This window comes from Platalea leucorodia, assembly GCF_965183815.1.
Source record: "Platalea leucorodia genome assembly, chromosome: 3".
Lineage (NCBI taxonomy): Eukaryota > Metazoa > Chordata > Aves > Pelecaniformes > Threskiornithidae > Platalea > Platalea leucorodia.
In genome coordinates, this window is record NC_138825.1 from 81,770,027 (window position 1) to 81,788,413 (window position 18,387).

The 18,387-nt window shown below is 35.6% G+C and overlaps 1 protein-coding gene across 7 annotated transcripts in view; it reads left to right on the forward strand.

Annotated features, from left to right (window-relative positions):
• ASCC3 (activating signal cointegrator 1 complex subunit 3) overlaps nt 1-18,387 on the forward strand; it is a 284,668-nt gene that overhangs the window by 150,851 nt on the left and 115,430 nt on the right. The window contains exon 15 of one of the 7 annotated variants that reach the window (XM_082307049.1): nt 10,600-11,169. The exons of the other annotated variants lie outside the window; for them this stretch is intronic. Coding sequence (XP_082163175.1) covers nt 10,600-10,641 — 42 coding nt within the window. The 3' untranslated portion in view covers nt 10,642-11,169. Of the gene's footprint in view, nt 1-10,599; nt 11,170-18,387 lie in introns of those variants that run through there. 7 annotated transcript variants of the gene reach the window in all.

The window sequence follows — 18,387 nt, forward strand, 5'->3', positions numbered from 1 at the left end:
GGAGGTGTAAGGAGCAGGGGGGGCAGCAGAACTGCCACCTTAGACTTCCGGAGAGCAGACTGGCCTGTTTAGGAGACAGATTGACAGTCCCTTGGGAGGCAGTCCTGAAGGGCAAAGGAATCCAGGAAGGCTGGACATTCTTCAGGAAGGAAATCTTAAAGGTGCAGGAGTAGGCCGTCCCCATGTGATGAAAGGTGAGCTGGCAGGAAAGAAGACCGGCCTGGCTGAACAGAGAGCTTTGGCTGGAACTCGGGGAAAAAAAGAGACTTTATGACCTTTGGAAGAAGGGGCAGGCAACTCAGGAGGGCTACAAGGATGTCGTGAGGTTATGCAGGGAGAAAAATCATATGATTCTATGAATTAGAAGGGCCAAAGCCCAACTAGAACTTAATCTGGCTGCTGCCTTAAAAGACAATAAAAAATGTTTCTATAAGTACATTAGCAATAAAAGGAGGGCTAAGGAGAATCTCCATCCTTTATTGGATGTGGAGGGAAACGGTGACAAAGGATGAAGAAAATGCTAAGGTACTTTGCCTCAATCTTTAATAGTCAGACCAGTTGTTCTCCAGGTACCCAGCCCCCTGAACTGGAAGACAGGAACGGAGTGCAGAATGAAGCCCCCATAATCCAAGGGGAAATGGTTAGCAACCTGCTACACCACTTAGTCACACACAGGTCTATGGGGCCAGATGGGATCCACCCAAGGATACTGAGGGAGCTGCCAGAAGTGTTCACCAAGCCACTTTCAATCATTTATCAGCAGTCTTGGCTAGCGGGGGAGGTCCCAGTTGACTGCAGGTTAGCAAATGTGAAGCCCATCTACAAGAAGGGCCGGAAGGAGGATCTGGGGAACTACAGGCCTGTCAGTCTGTCAGAAGGTTATGGAGCAGATCATCCTGAGTGCCATCACATGGCATGGACAAGACAACCAGGTGATCAGGCCCAGCCAGCATGGGTTTATGAAAGGGAGGTCCTGCTTGACTAACCTGGTCTCCTTCTATGACAAGGTGACCTGCTTAGTGGATGAGGGAAAGGCTGCGGATGTAGTCTACCTGGACTTTAGTAAAGCCTTTCACACGGTTTCCCACAGCATTCTCCTGGAGAAACTGGCTGCTCATGCCTTGGACAGGCATACTCTTCGCTGGGTAAAAAAATGGCTGGATGGCTGGGCCCAAAGAAGTATGAATGGAGTTAAATGCAGTTAGCAGCCAGTCACAAGTGGTGTTCCCCAGGGCTCAGTATTGGGGCCGGTCCTGTTTAATATCTTTATCAGTGATCTGGACGAGGGAATGGAGTGCACCTTCAGTAAGTTTGCAGATGACACCAAGTTGGGCGGGAGTGTCGATCTGCTGGAGGGTAGGAAGGCTCTACAGAGGGACCTGGACAGGCTGGATCAATGGGCTGAGGCCAACTGTAAGAGATTCAACAAGGCTCAGTGCCACGTCCTGCACTTGGGTCACAACAAACCCATGCAATGCTACAGGCTTGGGGAGGAGTGGCTGGAGAGCTGCGTGGCAGAAAAGGACCTGGGGGTGTTGGTTGACAACCGCCTGAACATGAGCCAGCAGTGTGCCCAGGTGGCCAAGAAGGCCAATAGCATCCTGGCTTGTATCAGAAATAGTGTGGCCAGCAGGACTAGGGAAGTGACTGTTCCCCTGTACTCAGCACTGGTGAGGCTGCACCTCGAGTACTGTGTTCAGTTTTGGGCCCCTCACTACAAGAAAGAGATTGAGGTGCTGGAGCGTGTCCAAAGAAGGGCAAGGAAGCTGGGTCTAGAGCACAGGTCTTATGAGGAACAGCTGAGGGAACTGGCATTGTTCAGCCTGGAGAAAAGGAGGCTGAGGGGAGACCTTGTCGCTCTCTACAACTACCCAAGTAACAAGCGATAGGACAAGAGGAAATGGCCTCAAGTTGAGCCACGAGAGGTTTAGATTGGATATTAGGAAAAATTTCTTCACCAAGAGGGTAGTCAGGGACTGGAACAGACTGCCCAGGGAAGTGATTGAGTCTCCGTCCCTGGAGGTATTTAAAAGACATGTAGATGTGGTGCTTAGGGACATGGCTTAGTGTTGGACTTGGCAGTGATAGGTTAATGGTTGGACTTGATGATCTTAAGGGTCTTTTCCAACCTAAATGATCCTATGATTCTATCTTCTGGGATGGTAGCATTATTCAAGCAACCCATGAGGTTCATAGGCTGCATTTAGAGACAGCTTTTGAATCCAACCAGGCCCCTACTTGGCTTGCTGCTCAAGCAGAGAAGAACTTGGAGGCACCTGTTGCCATGAATGGCAAGTTTGGTTGCAGTGGTTAAGCTTAGTATTCAGAGGAAGGCCGTGATAGTAAACAGCGAGAGTTAGGACTGTGGTCTTTAGGAGAGCGGTCTTTGGCTTATTCAGAGAATTGCATGGCAGAATCCCCTGGGAAGCTTCCACGAAGTAGAAAAATCTCTCTGCTTTTACACTAAAGAAATGGCTTAAATAGGGAGGAGTTCACCTTCACTGAAAGTGAGTGACTTAGCATCATGATGCAGGAGTGGTAAAGAAATTGGGAGAGAGGTATTGAAAATTAATATTTAAGTTGTAAGCTTAGCTTTAAATGCTATTAATACAAAATGTGAATAAAATATTGTCACTATATACATTCATGTGAAATGTACTTATTATTCTAAGCAAATTCCCAAGGGAATTTGAGATCTTACGTGGGAAGCTACTCTTTTCTTTTAATGAAACTGTAAGCATCATCCTTTTTCAGGAAAAGCTGTGGAAACAAGTTCAGTATGACTTGAATGGTATACACACTTCCAAGTGTTTTTAGATCTTACAAAGAAACTTGAAGCATGGAAGTGTAATGTGAGAAATTATGGAATCTTTCCCAGTAGAGTTTGAAAAGTTCTTAAGAATTAGTACCTAGGAAGAGTGTGAAAGATGAGGCCAAATGCAGTTACAAAGGAAACTGGTGATGATTGTCTTGGAAAGCAAGACCAGAAAGTATGACTCTTAATAACAGAGCAAATTTATAACCAGGGACTGATACAAAGGAAGAGGTGTGAAAACCATAGCAATGAATGAGAGAGAATTGTGTTCTCCAAGAGAGTTCACATAATGTTCTTGTGGCTGCCCTGAGTCTTACAGTGACTATCAAGAGAGAGAATAATTCATTAAATTCTTCCAGTGATCAGTACATGTGATGTGCACATTTTACATTAATGCAAATTCACATTATTTTACTTATTATGCATGTAAATATGACCTAGATCTTGGGGAAAAATATTATTGTTATTGTTGTTATTATTATTATACAAATACTCCAGTGTACTTAAGGACTTCTTCACTGACACACATAAATAAATTAGTAATGGGAATAATAAAAATAGAGTGAAGGCCGAGTCATACTGAAGTCTGTGGCAAAACATCACCAATAACTTTTCCCTACATATTTCCATTTGTCCTCTTTCAGGATCCATTCAACAAACAAAGTTAAATTATTTTAATTTTACTTACGATAAAAACTAGATATTTTGTTGGTTCTGTGTCTGTTACCTGATAAATACTATCTACAAAAGGAATTTTTAAGATATAAAGGAAATCTAATACTTGTTCTCTGTTCATAGGAGACTTGTTGCTGTTTAAAATAAAAATGCATATCATGTATTGAAATTATTATGTCACAGCATTTATCTTTGAGGCGTATTTTTATTTAAATACCTTTATCACAATAAAGATAGTAATCCAATAAAATATATACTCTGCCAAGGCAGCAACTCTGCGTAAACAATCATCAATAATCATCAAATGAGTAATTTGCTAGCAACATTTTGCTAAGCAATTAAGGCTAACATATTAAGACCTATGAGTACACCAAAGATTTCAGTGATTAGAGTATGTGGGGGGTTGTTACTAAAACTATTACTGTTCAGTCTAAATTTTCTTTTTCTTTCTTAGCAGTAAATATTTCTAACAGAAGTGACTATAGTAACAGAAGTAATGTACATGCATCTTACCAAAGGGTTTTATAATCACATGTTTTGTCATAGGAACTTTCTGCACTAAAATTTCTAAAGATTTCAAAGTGTAACAGATAAAGACACAAGGCACAGTGAAGTCAAGCTGGATATAAAGAGGCTTTTTTTTCCCTTAACTTTCTGCTCCCCCTCCATTAAACTCATTGTGTAATTAAACACCTAAGGCTGGAATAGCGCTATCTGAAGCATGTGCAATACACATCTACGTTCAGGTAACCTGAAAGTGTAGGAATTTTCTCCTCCACTGGTAATTCTAATACTGGAGAGATTTACTGGCTACGGTAAGAACTTCAGTACCACATAAGTGTACAGGCAGAGCCTACATATATAGGCGTAAGTGACTGTCACCAAGAATTATAACTGTTCCATTTTCTACTATTAAAAATGTCAGGAAAAAAACATTGTTATTGCAGCCAGCTCTAAACCGAACGAGTCAGAGTTGTAGAAACACTGCAGAGACACACTAATGGATTCATAGGTTTTGTGACAAGAAGGACCAGCTGTTGTGAAATGTTTATGTGATGTAGAGAATTGAGCAAGGCCTGAATTTCTGTTTGAGCTCCAGCAATGATTTCTAACATATATATAGCCTTGATGTGTGTCATTCTTCTTGTCTGAATTGGCCTGCCTACTGCTCTAGACCTAGGATCTCATGCTGGTTCTCTTCACTAATTTAAATTTTTTCATTGTGAAAGTTCTTATGCATTTAAATAATAGCCAATTGTTATTAGGGGTAGGTCAAGCTACTCAGTAAGTCTCTTAATGGCAAATTTCTGGTGGCCAGGAGAATATACTGGGAAGAGCATTGATATATACACTTCCTTAAGCATTTGTGGTTCAGAGAGACTACTGCTCTAGACAGACTTTCAATCTGACCTGGCACAGCAGTTCTTACGGCTTATGCTATAAATCAGATACATCTTATGCAATAAATTGAGTATGAACACGATAAAACACATGACTTGTAAGAGCTTTTCAGGGTTCTTTTTAAAATCCATTCTCAAAACACGACCTAGCTTCTTTGTTCCCAGATATCTCAAAGCTCAACCTGTGGGTGAGCCAAATGGCACTGTGGAACTGACCCGTCCTTGCAAGCATTTACTGTTCCTTCAGAGTGCTTCTGATTTCCAAATGGTACCTTTAATCAGCATGTTCGCATTTTAAATTTTTGGTCACCAGTACAAATATGAAATATCCGTGGGTCAAACTGGATCTCTGAAGAACCTCATTAGACATTCTGTCAAGTCAAAGTTTCTATATACAATTAATTTCTTTGATCATCATTGCCTAATTTTAATCTGCCTAATAAGTGAAATTCATTTTATATAATACTAAATTCCCAGTGCCATACCATATAAATGAAATTTCTGACAAAAGTCTAACTGTATTATATCAATGCTGTGTGATGCAGAGTAATTAATTTAAGCTTCATAATGATAATATCATGTTTGTCTGACAAGAGCGATCTTGTATAAAGGGATGTTTATTGGCACAGTTCCCAAAATCATCAGACTGCAGGCCATTCAGTCTTGCCATTTCATTTGACAGGAAATTTAGCAATACCTGGCAGAGAATAGCCTTCATAATTTAATACTATCCTTATTTTGTATTCTGTATACAGTGTTCACTGTAATGGATGAAGATGATGTTTAGAAACATCTGAAATCCAGTGTATGACTTACAAGAATAAGTAATGCCCAAATCATGAATGTTCTAGTCTGGACACCTGGCTGCTTGAACACACAGGAGGAACTGAAAAATAGAATAGTTAAAAGCATTGTACTCTTTGCTGGCCTTTAAAATTTGAAAGCAATTTTACTAATCCTCTTAATTATCTGTCAAATGTTTTTAAATTATTAGAAATTAATTTTTAGAGAACATTCATCAAATATTTGATGTGTAATCATTTGTTTGACATTTAATTATTTCAGAGCAAATCCTCATTTTATTTTTGTTTTACTAATAACATATCCAATATTTGACATGCCATTAAAAAAACTATAAAAATAAAATGAGGATATGTATTCAAATACATTAGGCTATATTAAATGTCAAACATATATTGAAGTTCTCTATTTGTTTTATAATTACTCTATTTTTTTACTTTTGAAAAATATTTGCTAATTATCTCTTGGAGAATGGAATGAAGCTCTTTATATTTCTTTCGTGGGATATTTTATTCAGTAGTCCTGTTTAAAGGTCAGAGACAAAATTCATGAGATGATGTGGTCCTAACAATTGATGGGTTAAAGAAAAATGTGTTCTCTATAGAGTGATCCTACTGTTTTAATGAATCCTGAGCTGTGGAATTTAGTATTAAGAGGGATTTAGATGGACATTTAGGTTTTGGAGAGGCCTATTTACAGAGAAATATATTGTGAAAAATGTTGCCTTCAGGTTTTTTTAGCAGTATTCCTATTTATTAGAGTTAACTTAAGCATTAATGATTGTAAACTGAAATAAAAAGTTGACAGAAGCAGTAAAAAATTTCTTTTTGCTTTTGCTTTTCCTGACCTTTACAAAGGAAAAAACATTTGAAGTCTGATGTATATTTCTGTTATTATGATAGTTACTTTTTTGTGTCACTCTAGAAATTGTATTTGCACAGCTTTAGAATTTGCAGTTCTATTTTCTATTTGTAGTTCTATTTTCTATTTGTAGTTCTATTTTCTATTTGTAGTTCTATGTACTCCTGTACATTGTTTAGTCTACTGGAATTTTTAGTACTTTTATTATGAGTCAGAAAGTATAAGATATATGGCACAGATTGAATTCTGTTATCAACTATCTTTCTGAAAATCAGCCTCTGATATAAGGATTTCAGATTTGTTGGCTTATCTCTCGAGCTCTGATAATTACAGCACTGAGGTAACGAGTAACAGTCTTCTGCTGTCCTGTGAAAAATAAAATGGACTTTTTTTTCCCTAATCTGTGTGCTTGATCATATATTCTGTTTTATCTATCATGAGCTTCAACTTGATATGCAACAATGCTTAGTTTTATCCTGTTTATCACTGGAAAGCTGCCTCATGAATATTTGTTCTACTTCCAGAAGCTGTGCTGTGTTAGTAGTGGGACCCCTAGAAGCAAAATGGGTTAGCAAACCTTTTTCTAGAATGATCTCTCAGGTTGCAAATGCAGCTGACAGGGGTGCTGATGTTTTCGTTCAAGGAACTATAGAAGGACGTTTTATCCTTTTGTACACAACTTTTCAGCAATTTCGGAGTTATTCAGGTTAAAATCAGTAACGTATTTCATCACTGTAAATGTAAGATTTAATGCCTTTTCTTACTAATCCTCCATGGAAATGCTCTGATAAACTGTAGGATAATGTATTGCCTATAGCATCCCCTTTCATTGTTGACAAAATTTCCTATTAAATACTAAATGCGCTTAGTAAGATCATTTGAAATTGTTGTCATATTTATAATATGGTTGAGCTTCTTTCCTTAAATGAAGTCTATCGCAGCCTCCTGCAAGGTAGTGCAGTATTTGCATTCAGTCAATTCAAATCTTGAGGTAAATACGTTTTTTTAAAATGTCTTCTTTATTTGTGCTTGTAAATATAGAAACTGAAATTCAAAATTATATTGTTTAAAAGAATGCTTTTAATTCTTACTTTGATTTAAATCTAATATTTTTTTCATGTCTGATTAAAATACATTGAAACTTCTTTCTCTCTGGGATATGGGAACAATATTAGGCTAATAGAGGTTTCTTGATGTCAGGCTATGACATTACTTACTGTAGTGAGTAGCTCTAACAAGCTATTGGGTTGATTCTGCAGTTACAGAAGTTTGCACAGTCAGTAGCAGCATATGTGTATTTTTTTTCCTTAAAATTGGCATAAATGTTGATATTACTGTAAAACTAACTTATTTCAATATAAATAAGTGAATGTATTAAAGGTATAATATATTTAGCTATTTTCTAATGCATTCTTAGCTATTTCTTACATGAGAATTTGTGATCTCCTTGTCTTTCCTGAAGTTTTAACCTTATTATGGGGCACTGACAGAGAGAAAAGCCATGCAACATTCTTTTTTCCTTTGACTGTGAAAATCTCCTTCAGCTAGCTGCTAGAATGTCTTAACATGTAAGCCAGGTCAAAAAGAAAATGTTTGCTGTGTCTTTTCACAGAAGTTATTAATTAATAACTTCCCTGGGTAAGATGATTTCAACCTGAAATCTCATTGTTGCATAAAGTATATATGGGTATTGAATAGCTATGCTAATAGTAAAGAAACACATTTCAAAAGAAAACTTCAGAGCCATTTGGGAGGGAAAAACAAAACCAAAAAAACCCCAGTATGATTGTTTTCATATTCACAAGTTTGTGAAACAGGACTGTACTCTTTCCGCTTCAGCAACACAGCCTACTACCCACTTTTGATTTTTGCTAGTGCTTGCTTTCACCATGTGTAATGAAGTTCAGGTATATATTAAAAATACATAAGATTTCTTGAGAGGATAAAGCTCCCTTTCTTCATATTTTCTTCTGTCATTTAACAGGTTCAAAGGCTGGCAATATCTGGTCACTTGTGAACACTCCAGCAAGAAGAAATTATAAGATAATATTAAAGTCAGCATAGGTGCTCTCTGCCCTAACCCCTCTTGAGCCCTCCTTCAAAGAGCTTGGTTGGCTCAGCTGTTTTCAGCTGCTTTCATGCCCTAGGGATTGTTCCAGGCAAGAAATTAAAAAAGAAATGCTTAATTTACTAATGACCCCTAGGTCTTGCATTCCTTTTCCAAGATGTGCCAGTTAGTTCTTGGCTGCAATGCATAATCTTGTGCAATATGTTCACAGTGAGACTGTAGACAATAATCATATTTTTCAGGCACCTTTTCTTTGTAGGATGCACCAAAACATACTGGCACACGGTTCTGGTCACATGCAATTTAAGTAGCTTAGTATGGAAACCATATGCTGACTAGAAAATAGTATTTAAAGAGATTCTATCTACTTAGGAGTTCATTTGTCAGGAAATAGTGTAGCTACAGTAGTTATTAGTAATGAAGAGTAACGATTGAAAAGTTAGTAAGAATTTGTGACTTTTCTGCATTGTGCAGTGACAGCGAATGCTGCTTGTTGATGATCAGTTGTACTTTGTATTTAATGGTAATTATTCTCAAACAGACTCGATACTGTTCAGTGATTGACATTTTATTAGCAACTATATTTGATTTCTTTTACAGGAAGTAAACAGAGTAAATTTTCCAAGGTCCAGTGAATTGAATTCAATTTTATTTTTTTCTCTAGCATCACAGTTGACTTATAAAGGAGTATTGCAAAAGTCTTAAAGTACTATTATTTGGGGTTGTAAATGAAGGAGATAATGTCTTTTTTTTTTTTTTTTTTTAAGTTGTTGGTCATTGCTTTAAAGATGCAGGCCATCACAGAACACCCTTTGTAGTTGCCTTTCCTGAAATAAAATTCAGAACAAACCTGTAGTTCACAGTTATCCTATAGAATAAATATATGTGCTTTCTTCTAGGGTTGCTTGATGTTTTTCCTTCAGAATATCACTATTAACTGACTATGTTTCTTTTGCTCCCTGCAGATTCATGTGAATTTATTTATTTATATTGTACAACAATGAATGTATAGGATATCTTTAGACTGTGAATTTTTTAAAATTGCAGTTTTTGACCTGTCATAGTTGAAAAATACATGTTCATAACCACCTAATTTGATAGAAAACATCACTGCAAAATGGGAAACTATCTCATGCTGTCTTTTTAAAAACATGATTAGCATAAGTGCAATTAAATAAATTCATCTGTAGCTTGAAATATTCTGTTCACTTACCTATTGATAGATTTCCTCCTGTTGAACCCAGACTGTGGCAAACGTTAGATTCCCCCCCCCCCCCCCCAAGGTACATTTAGATGTTTGATTCAGTTTTTCATTTAGAAAACATGATTTTCTTAACAGATGGAGAAAAATATTAAATTTCACTTCAGTTCATATTCTTAATTTCATTTATTTTCAAAATAAGAAAGCTTTCCAAATACAGTTTAGTTTGATTATGGCTTGATGGAATTGTTTAGCTGTGTATGCTCACTGTTTCAGTTGTCATCCACTTTCAACTTCCAGCTCTCCCAAATACCATAATTTAGGCAAATTTGGTTGGGCTTTTTAACTATTCCTTTAGTTTATTTGCACAATATGTAGAGTAGATCAGAACTGGACAGAAGCATTTTTGTGCTGAAGCTTGCAATGACATCTAGTTAAGATGAATTGTGAAATAATGAGTAAAATGAGTGCACGCTTTTAAGAATTTTAAATAAAAGAGCGATTAGAAGCAACCATTAAGAACGAGTGAATTGAATTTGATCCACAGTCTGTGAATACCACATACTGAGAGCCAGAGGTGCTTTGGAGAAAACAAAATAGGTTAAAAAGTAATTAAGAATACTTTTGGAAAGTTGGGCAGATTTTTTTCCAAAGAACTGCCAAATATTTATCACCATATATTTCTTTTTCTGGTTTAAGTTGTAGTACGTGCATAGTCAGTCTCTGGTTTTAGCATATCATATATATGCTTTATGTTATCAACATTTCTCGATCATAGGAGGCCAGAAGATGTGGAAGCTGTGATATCTACAACATTTAGTTTTATCTTCTGGTTGTTTTGAATTCATCTTAAGCTTCTTTGAACTGGAATTTGAAAAGTCAACCATGATTCAGAAGAATCCCTGCTTATTGGAAATCATTGTCCTGGAGAAAAGCGTTGTATTGTATAAAACCACAAGCAGCCATGCTTTAGGATGTATAGATAGCATTGCATATCACCTTTATCACAGTAAAATTATAATTTTGCCTAAATTTGCCAAATCTCTTTTGAACAATCTAATTATTTCAGAAACCTCTTTTTCTTGCTAGCAGATTGTTATATTGAAAACACCAGAAACTGATTACAGATTTCCAAAAAACATAAAAAGCTAATAAACAGTATTCTTTTCATCCCACTACTGAGATTTTGAATGAGCATCATATAAATGTGTATTTGGATACATCTCTGTACATGTGCCATGTTAGTAATTTTTGGCTTCTTTGACCAAAAGACAGAACTAGAACTAAAAGTTATGTATTGTGCTAGTGGGAACTAGACTAACGGCATCATGTTTTTGACAAGGCTAGAGTATACACAAACTGTGCATGAACTATAATGAAAACTGGTAAGTAATAGAAATGGAGCTTCCTCTGTCTTATGGAATGAAAATAAAATTGCTAAAAAAACAGGAGGCAGATTTGGAAGTATATGGCTTGTGAGAAGCTGCTGGAAGAGTGCAGATAGGAAGACAGCAATATTAGCAGACTTGTGAGTTTCGATGCTTAAATATGAATTCTTAGAAAAACTAAATGTTCACCATCCCCATCCCACCAAACAGGCCTTAATCTTTGGACAATATCAGTGCAAGTAGATAAAGAATTAATTTTAGTCAATAAAGCTAAAAAATGGAAAATGCGTAAACTTCTAGAACTTAAAATTTTATTTACATGAAATTACAAGAAAATCGTTAGACTTTTGGTAGAACAAGGTCTTAAACTAATTCATTTTTAGTGCTCAGATAACACATACTGAAAAACACTAACACTGGAGTAAGTTTTTTCCTAGGATATTTCCTTCCTATCAAATACTAACTTTACATACTGGGTCAACCAACTTGACTAAGAAGCAAGATTTGGTTTATGATCTCCTCTATGGCTATTATGTTGCCAGCTGCTGTGGAACCAGCAGAATCTGTTTATTCTTCAAGCAACAGTCATATACAATACATGCACTAAATATTTTAAGAAATTCTAAAAACCCAGGAGTGCCATGTCCTGGTATTTACCATGCTCCAAATGGAAAAGCCATTTGAGATTAATACTGTCAACACTTCTAATGCATTCTCTAGAATGGGATATTAAGAGAATATTAAGAACTAGGATGATATTTCTAGAACATTTGGACACCAAATGTGTGGGATGAATTGGAATGCATTTCAGGCAATGGTTGTATTCAGCTTCAGGCTTTTGTTGGGTAAAATCATTCCTAACCTGTAAGAAAAACTAGAAAAACAACAATAGACAAGCAGGACAGATCCTGTTTTGACATATTTGCAGATGATGTGCATATGGCCTGAAAACTTTTCCAAAAAAATTCACACAAGACTTTCAGTTTTGAAAGTTTTTTGGCTTAGAATTTATATTTCTTGGTATAGTTCACATTTAAAACAGTTCTAATTAGACAAGTAAAACTTTTCAGCATCATCCTGTCTTTGCGGAAGAATATTTTGTTCTTTTGATAATCAATAATAGTTAGGAGATCCTAGCAAAGATTTTGAATATTTAATTTTCTTAAGTCAAAAGTAGTGGAACTTAAACTGTAATTACCTTCATAGATTATAGATTATATATATTATGTATTAAAACTAGTACGTGATTATAAGCATTATGGTATCTTGCTTTAGCTATATTGATATCAACAATTAGTTAATCAGCCATTGGGCCATTTTCATTCTAATAAAATATATAGTTCTTTGTTACATCTTTAATAAAGAGTGGTGTCAGCATATAGTGGAGTTGTCATGTTTCTGACAGTGCTTGTGCAGCCAGGGTACCCCGTACCTCTGTCCTGCCCAGTACCTCACAAGTAAGTTTATGTTTTGTGCCCCTTGCAACAGAAATCAAAATGCTAATATATCTTTTATGTATCCCGCCTTCAGATGTCTGATTGCCCAGCCATTTAAAAATGTCTAATGAAACATATTTGAAGCTTTACTGAAAATATTTATCGGTACATAAGTTTTGCTGTATTTTGATAGTTTATCACCTCTGTAAGAAAACTACATATGTGGTTTCAAAACTTTATGCACAACTTCTTGCTTCAATCTTTTCAGTGACAGAAGGCAGAAATTGCAAAAATGTTAATTTCTGAGACAGATCTGAACATAGGCCAGCAACTTCCCTAAATACTGGAAGATTTTGATGAAGCTTAGCAAAGGTTCTAAAAAAAAAAAAAGCCCTACGGACATCACTTAATACAGCACAAAATAGTGTTTCATAGAGAAAACACTTTTTTTTTTTTTTTTAATTTTTTGCAGATGTGGATTTTCTGCAAGCTTCTGGAACTGAAAGCAATAAGAAAATGTGAATTTGTCCCAGTGATTCATGGGTTAAAAACACTCACCAGTATTACTTATAATTCTTGTAATGATCCCTTACAGTCAGAAGTTATTTCCTGGGCTCTTGATTCAATAGTTATAGCATAGTAAAAAAGTGTTTGTACTGCAGTGTGGCATTGAAAACATACCTGGTGTCTTGCTTCATAGGCATGTAATTTCAAAACAGCTGTAATAGTTATTTTCAGGTATTCTCTTAGATTTTGTTCCTGTGAGGGAGCATACCCCTTGAAGTAACCACCAAGATCTCTTGTCTAAGGAATATATCCAAGATGACGGTTGTAAGAGACTTCTATCCTTTCAGAGTACTGTACAGGTCTACAATTCATTGGTTCAGAATCAAGTAATAATTCTTTATTGGTTTGACAATCATAGCCCTATTTATTATTTTCCCTACATGTTCCAGTTTCTTTAAATTCCAGATTTCCACACTTATGGGGAAAATAAACATTAAATGAAAACAGAGATATTTACGAAACTAAAATGACTACAGAAATGGGTGAAAGGTTGCCAACAAAACCCACAACTATTAATAAATCTGTAAAAGGTAAAATAAAATGGTAATTAAGAAAATAAAGAATCTGGGTAGAGCATATTGGGAAAAAAACAAGATGCATAAGATCCTGTCCGCATGCAAATTCATGTTCTGTGTAGAAGTTTCATGCAGTTTTCATCATGAAACAGAACTGGTACTGGTAAATAGTTGAAAACTAACTGAATCAAAAAATGGTAAATAAATTGTTTCAGTTATGTATATATGAATTCCAACTATCAAGAGGGCTCAAATTTTTGGAGGAATATGTGACTACAGGAAAATTATGCTGTTACAGATAGTCTGGAAATCTCTCATTGGAGTTCTTTATGTAAGCGTTCATGATGTTGAGGAACAAAGTAAATTTAAAATATCTTCAAAATATTAGTGGAGTGTGGAAATAAATGTTTCTAAGAATAAGTGAGGTGAAACATATCACTTATAATTTTAAGAAAACGAAGCTAATTGAAATTCTTTTTTATTTCATTTTCAGTTTTGTACTTTTCAATGCTGAGTATTGAGAGCCACCTTGTGGCCATACTTTTTAATGCACATGTATGATGCTGATTTTATGGTAGGTTAAAGGCCGTTGTTCATTGTTTCGCTTCAGAGCATTTTGAAGATTGAGAATTAAAAATAAATACATAAATACGTTCTACTTCCAGGCATCTAGCCTGAAGTACAGCTCTCTTCTTGACCTGAAAGATGGGTTCTTTACATTCATATGAAATTTCTGAGATAATTTTTTCTTATTCCCTTGTTTTTTCCTTTCCTCTTCTTTTCTTGCATACATTCATGGATGATAGTATAAAACACAAGATAGATAAGTTACATGTGTAATAAGTATAATGTATCATATACTTGTATATTATGTATATGTACAAGGTGATGTATAGTAATATAATATGGACTGCGTTCACTGTTGCTAAAAAATATAGATTCCCTGAACAGTGCATGTTTTAGGAAGCTAACAAAATTTGTCTGACAGTTTTAAGCATTTGTTTTTCTATGTCTGTTAGTAATTGTTTTGATTACTGGAATAGCAGTTAATAGTAAATAGAACAATATTTATATCTTTCAAGTTTGTACTTAGTCTTATGAAATATATGTATGAAATTAGTTTCAGGCATCAGAACTGGGATTAGTTGGAGAAAATGTGTGAGGATTAATTGATTACTCTTGGACACAGCTTTGCAAAATAGCTTTATGAATTTGTGTCTTTTTCTGGAGGAGACATACCAAAATTTATTATGACTATAAAGAGGCTAATGTAAATACAGGAAGTCATCAGCTAAAGTAACAATATAGATTTTCCTGAATTCAGCTTTCTGTCTGTAATATAAAGTATATGCTGCATGTAAAGGTGGGGGTTGAAGCATTGTTGAAGCACTACTCCTCTACTAAGCATTTTCTGTTGGGATTTTGAGGGAGTAGGGATGGGATTCGCCATAAAGTTTATACTTAATTCTGATATTAGTGGAAACCTTTTTTTCTCTATGTCTGAATTTGTACTGAGGACTCTTAGACTACTTCAGGGTTTCACAGGCAGCTCATTCCATTAAACACAAAACTCTCGAATTTTACTCTCAAACTAAAAATTAAATCAATAACTGTAGAAATATGCACAGATAAAAAAAAAAATCACTTAACATCTGCTATCCTTTCTTGTTGTTAGAGGAAAATTGAGATTAACTAGGCATTTAATCCCATTCTTCGTCAGTTTGGGAACATTTCAGCTATAGTATGTTCTTATCAACTTTGTCACATTGAAGAAAACTGTTTCTTGTCATACATTTAAGTAGCATTATGACCTGTACTGAGTGTGGTGATGACAGATTCTGTGAATGTATTGCATAATTTTGTCCATGGCAAAGAAAGGGCTGTGGGAATGTAATATTTTATGTGACGGTGCATAATTAGATTTGGGGTTTCTAACAAGTAGGAAAGGAATTTATGATAAATAATAACCCCCTGATTAAGTTGCCATTGTCACCAATAAAAAAAGATGTAAAGTCTCCATTCCTATTTTTACTATGGTGTTCTTTAGTTCTGTTATGTTCAGGCATTTAAAACCATAGGATGATCTGATTAATTTTCATGTATAGGGACATTAATTTTTCAATTGTTTCTTCAGTTTCTCTGTGATAGGAGGTATTCAATATCAGCATAAGCAGGGATTAGTGTGAAGACAGATAATGCAAATTCCAATTTACTTGGAATAGTGAGTGATAATTAAGAGCTATTATTGATATGTACCATCTGGGAGTATTGAGACAATGCCACCTGAGTCAGTTACAATAGAAATTTGTTGCAACGGAAAGTCATTTGAGGGTCTGCTTTGTCATTAATTCTTTCCTGGAAAGTTCTTGTTCATTAGTCTAAATCTGAAACATGTCAGTGGAGTGCTTTTCAGGCTAAGATTATAGCACACAGATTTTAGGAGACTGCACATGGTAACTACAAATGCATGATGTGTCTGAGCTCCTGTTGTAGTTGGTGGAGTTCAGTGCATTTCAGGCAGTGGAGCCAAGAGGATGCCTGAGCTCAGCCATGAGCAGACACGGGGCAGTCAGGGAGCAGACACGCCGTACAAGCCCTGCTGCCTGGTGCTCATTGACTGTGAAGGGTGCTCAGACTCATACTTCAACTGTACAGATCTGCATGGGAACATCTACAGTGGTTTAATCTCAAACTGAACCCTCCCATATCAAGCTGCTGGCAAAGTGGCCTGTCTCAAATGGTCAGGCAGTTGCTTTACTTTCTAGGGAGATTTCTCTGCATCAGACAGCATTAGCTGGCCCTCTTATCTTCAGTTTTAGCAGCGTGCAGATTAAACAAGTATGATGGAACTATCTGGTTATCTCAAGTGATGCCTCCTCAAAAAAGAAATAGAGTAGGAAATCTCTTCTAGGTTGATCTCAAGATTGAAAAGGCTATGCCAAGAATTATAAGTCATCAGTCTGTTTCTATAAATCTGATCAGAAAGGCTGTCTGGTATTATCACAGCAAACAGGCTCAGTAGGTTTTCCTCTAGTGAGTGGTCACTGGGGATAGTAGACATAACACCAGTGTTATAGGTAAGCATAGCCTCTGTGTTTCCATTCTGTGTAAAATTTCTGTGACAAGATAGTTGGCAATTCCATATTTGGAGCTCAAAAAATCAATTTAAAAATTAGCTGAAATCCAAATACAAAATTAACAGAAGGAAATACTTTTGTTGAATAGCTTCAGATGTTTAGATTGGAATTCACAAAGTAAAATATTCTTAGATGTGTAAACCAATTTCTAAAGATGAGTGATGATGTGATCACCAAGTTTGCTTTGCAATATATTTTATATTATTTATTATGTATACCTTATGCTGTTTACATTCATTTTATGTACAATATATTGTATTTTATGTTAGCTTTCAAACTGCATAATGAGAAAATCAAGCAAAACAATAAAAGTTTTTAAAATATCTGTCACACTGAATCTAATTAAAAGCTTGTATGGATTACGAGAGTCAAAGATTCTCCACTCCTTTTATTCTGATTTTAATTCATAATTCAGTATTACCATCTTGAAACCACTGAAAACTGATATCCTGGTGATAACCCTGTAGTATGTGTGTGTTACGAAACTCCACAAACATGATATTTGCCTTAACACTGAACCATGGTATATGGTTCAGTTCTGTACTGTCAAAGTTTCTCTTTATGCAGAAAAGCTATTAATAAATCTTGAAAGTGATTGCAGTGTTAGTTATAGAACTATTTTACATAGATAGTATTAGCTTTCAGTCTTAAAGCAGGGAAAAAACTTTTTTATTTTTATATATGTTTTTACTTCAACTTCAGTTATTTTTGTCATTTAAAACAATACTAAGATACTCAGCTTTAAAATGTTATTACTTCAAGTGGTAAATTATATAGACATACTAATTTTAAGGCAAGTGTTGGCATTGTTTACTACTTGCTTTCCTCCTAGAGTCCTAACACCCCAATAAATGCAGCATTACAGATACGGGTTCAACATTTAGGTAAAGAATTTTGCAAAGCCTTTTGAGATTCAGCTGCTCTTAAAAGAAGGCAGAGTTGTGAGACAAAAAAACATTTTCAAGGAGAGGAAATGCATGAAGGATGTAATGATTTGAACAGATATTGCTATTAATTGTACAGAAGAAAGACTGTTAATATAATTAAAAGATTAAAGAAAATGAAGCTCACAGTATGGCATCTAACACTTTTGAACAGTCATTAGCACTAATGTACGCACGATAAGTAAACAGAGTATGAAAAATGGAAATTAATCAGGGTTGGAGAGGGAGTGTGGAAGCAGCACAGGAGCTCTCCTCTCACCCGTTTTGTGCTGCTATGCGCTGCATTAAGTGAGAAAGTAACAATCTCCCTACTTCTTCCCGTACCAGGTAATTTAGTCTCCATGGTATGTTTGGTATGTGAGATACTTTCTTAAATTTCCTGTGAGATCTATCTGTGATGTGGGTAAGACATTTAAAGTTAGGTTGCTGAAGAAACTGTTTAGCCTGCTTTAAAATAATGATATATGAATTACAATACCTTAACAATAGCAAGCTCCTCAGTTTTGGCAGGGGATTTCTAATCTAGTTTAAAAAACTCAGACAAAGCAGATTGATGAATTAACATCAATGCAATATTTT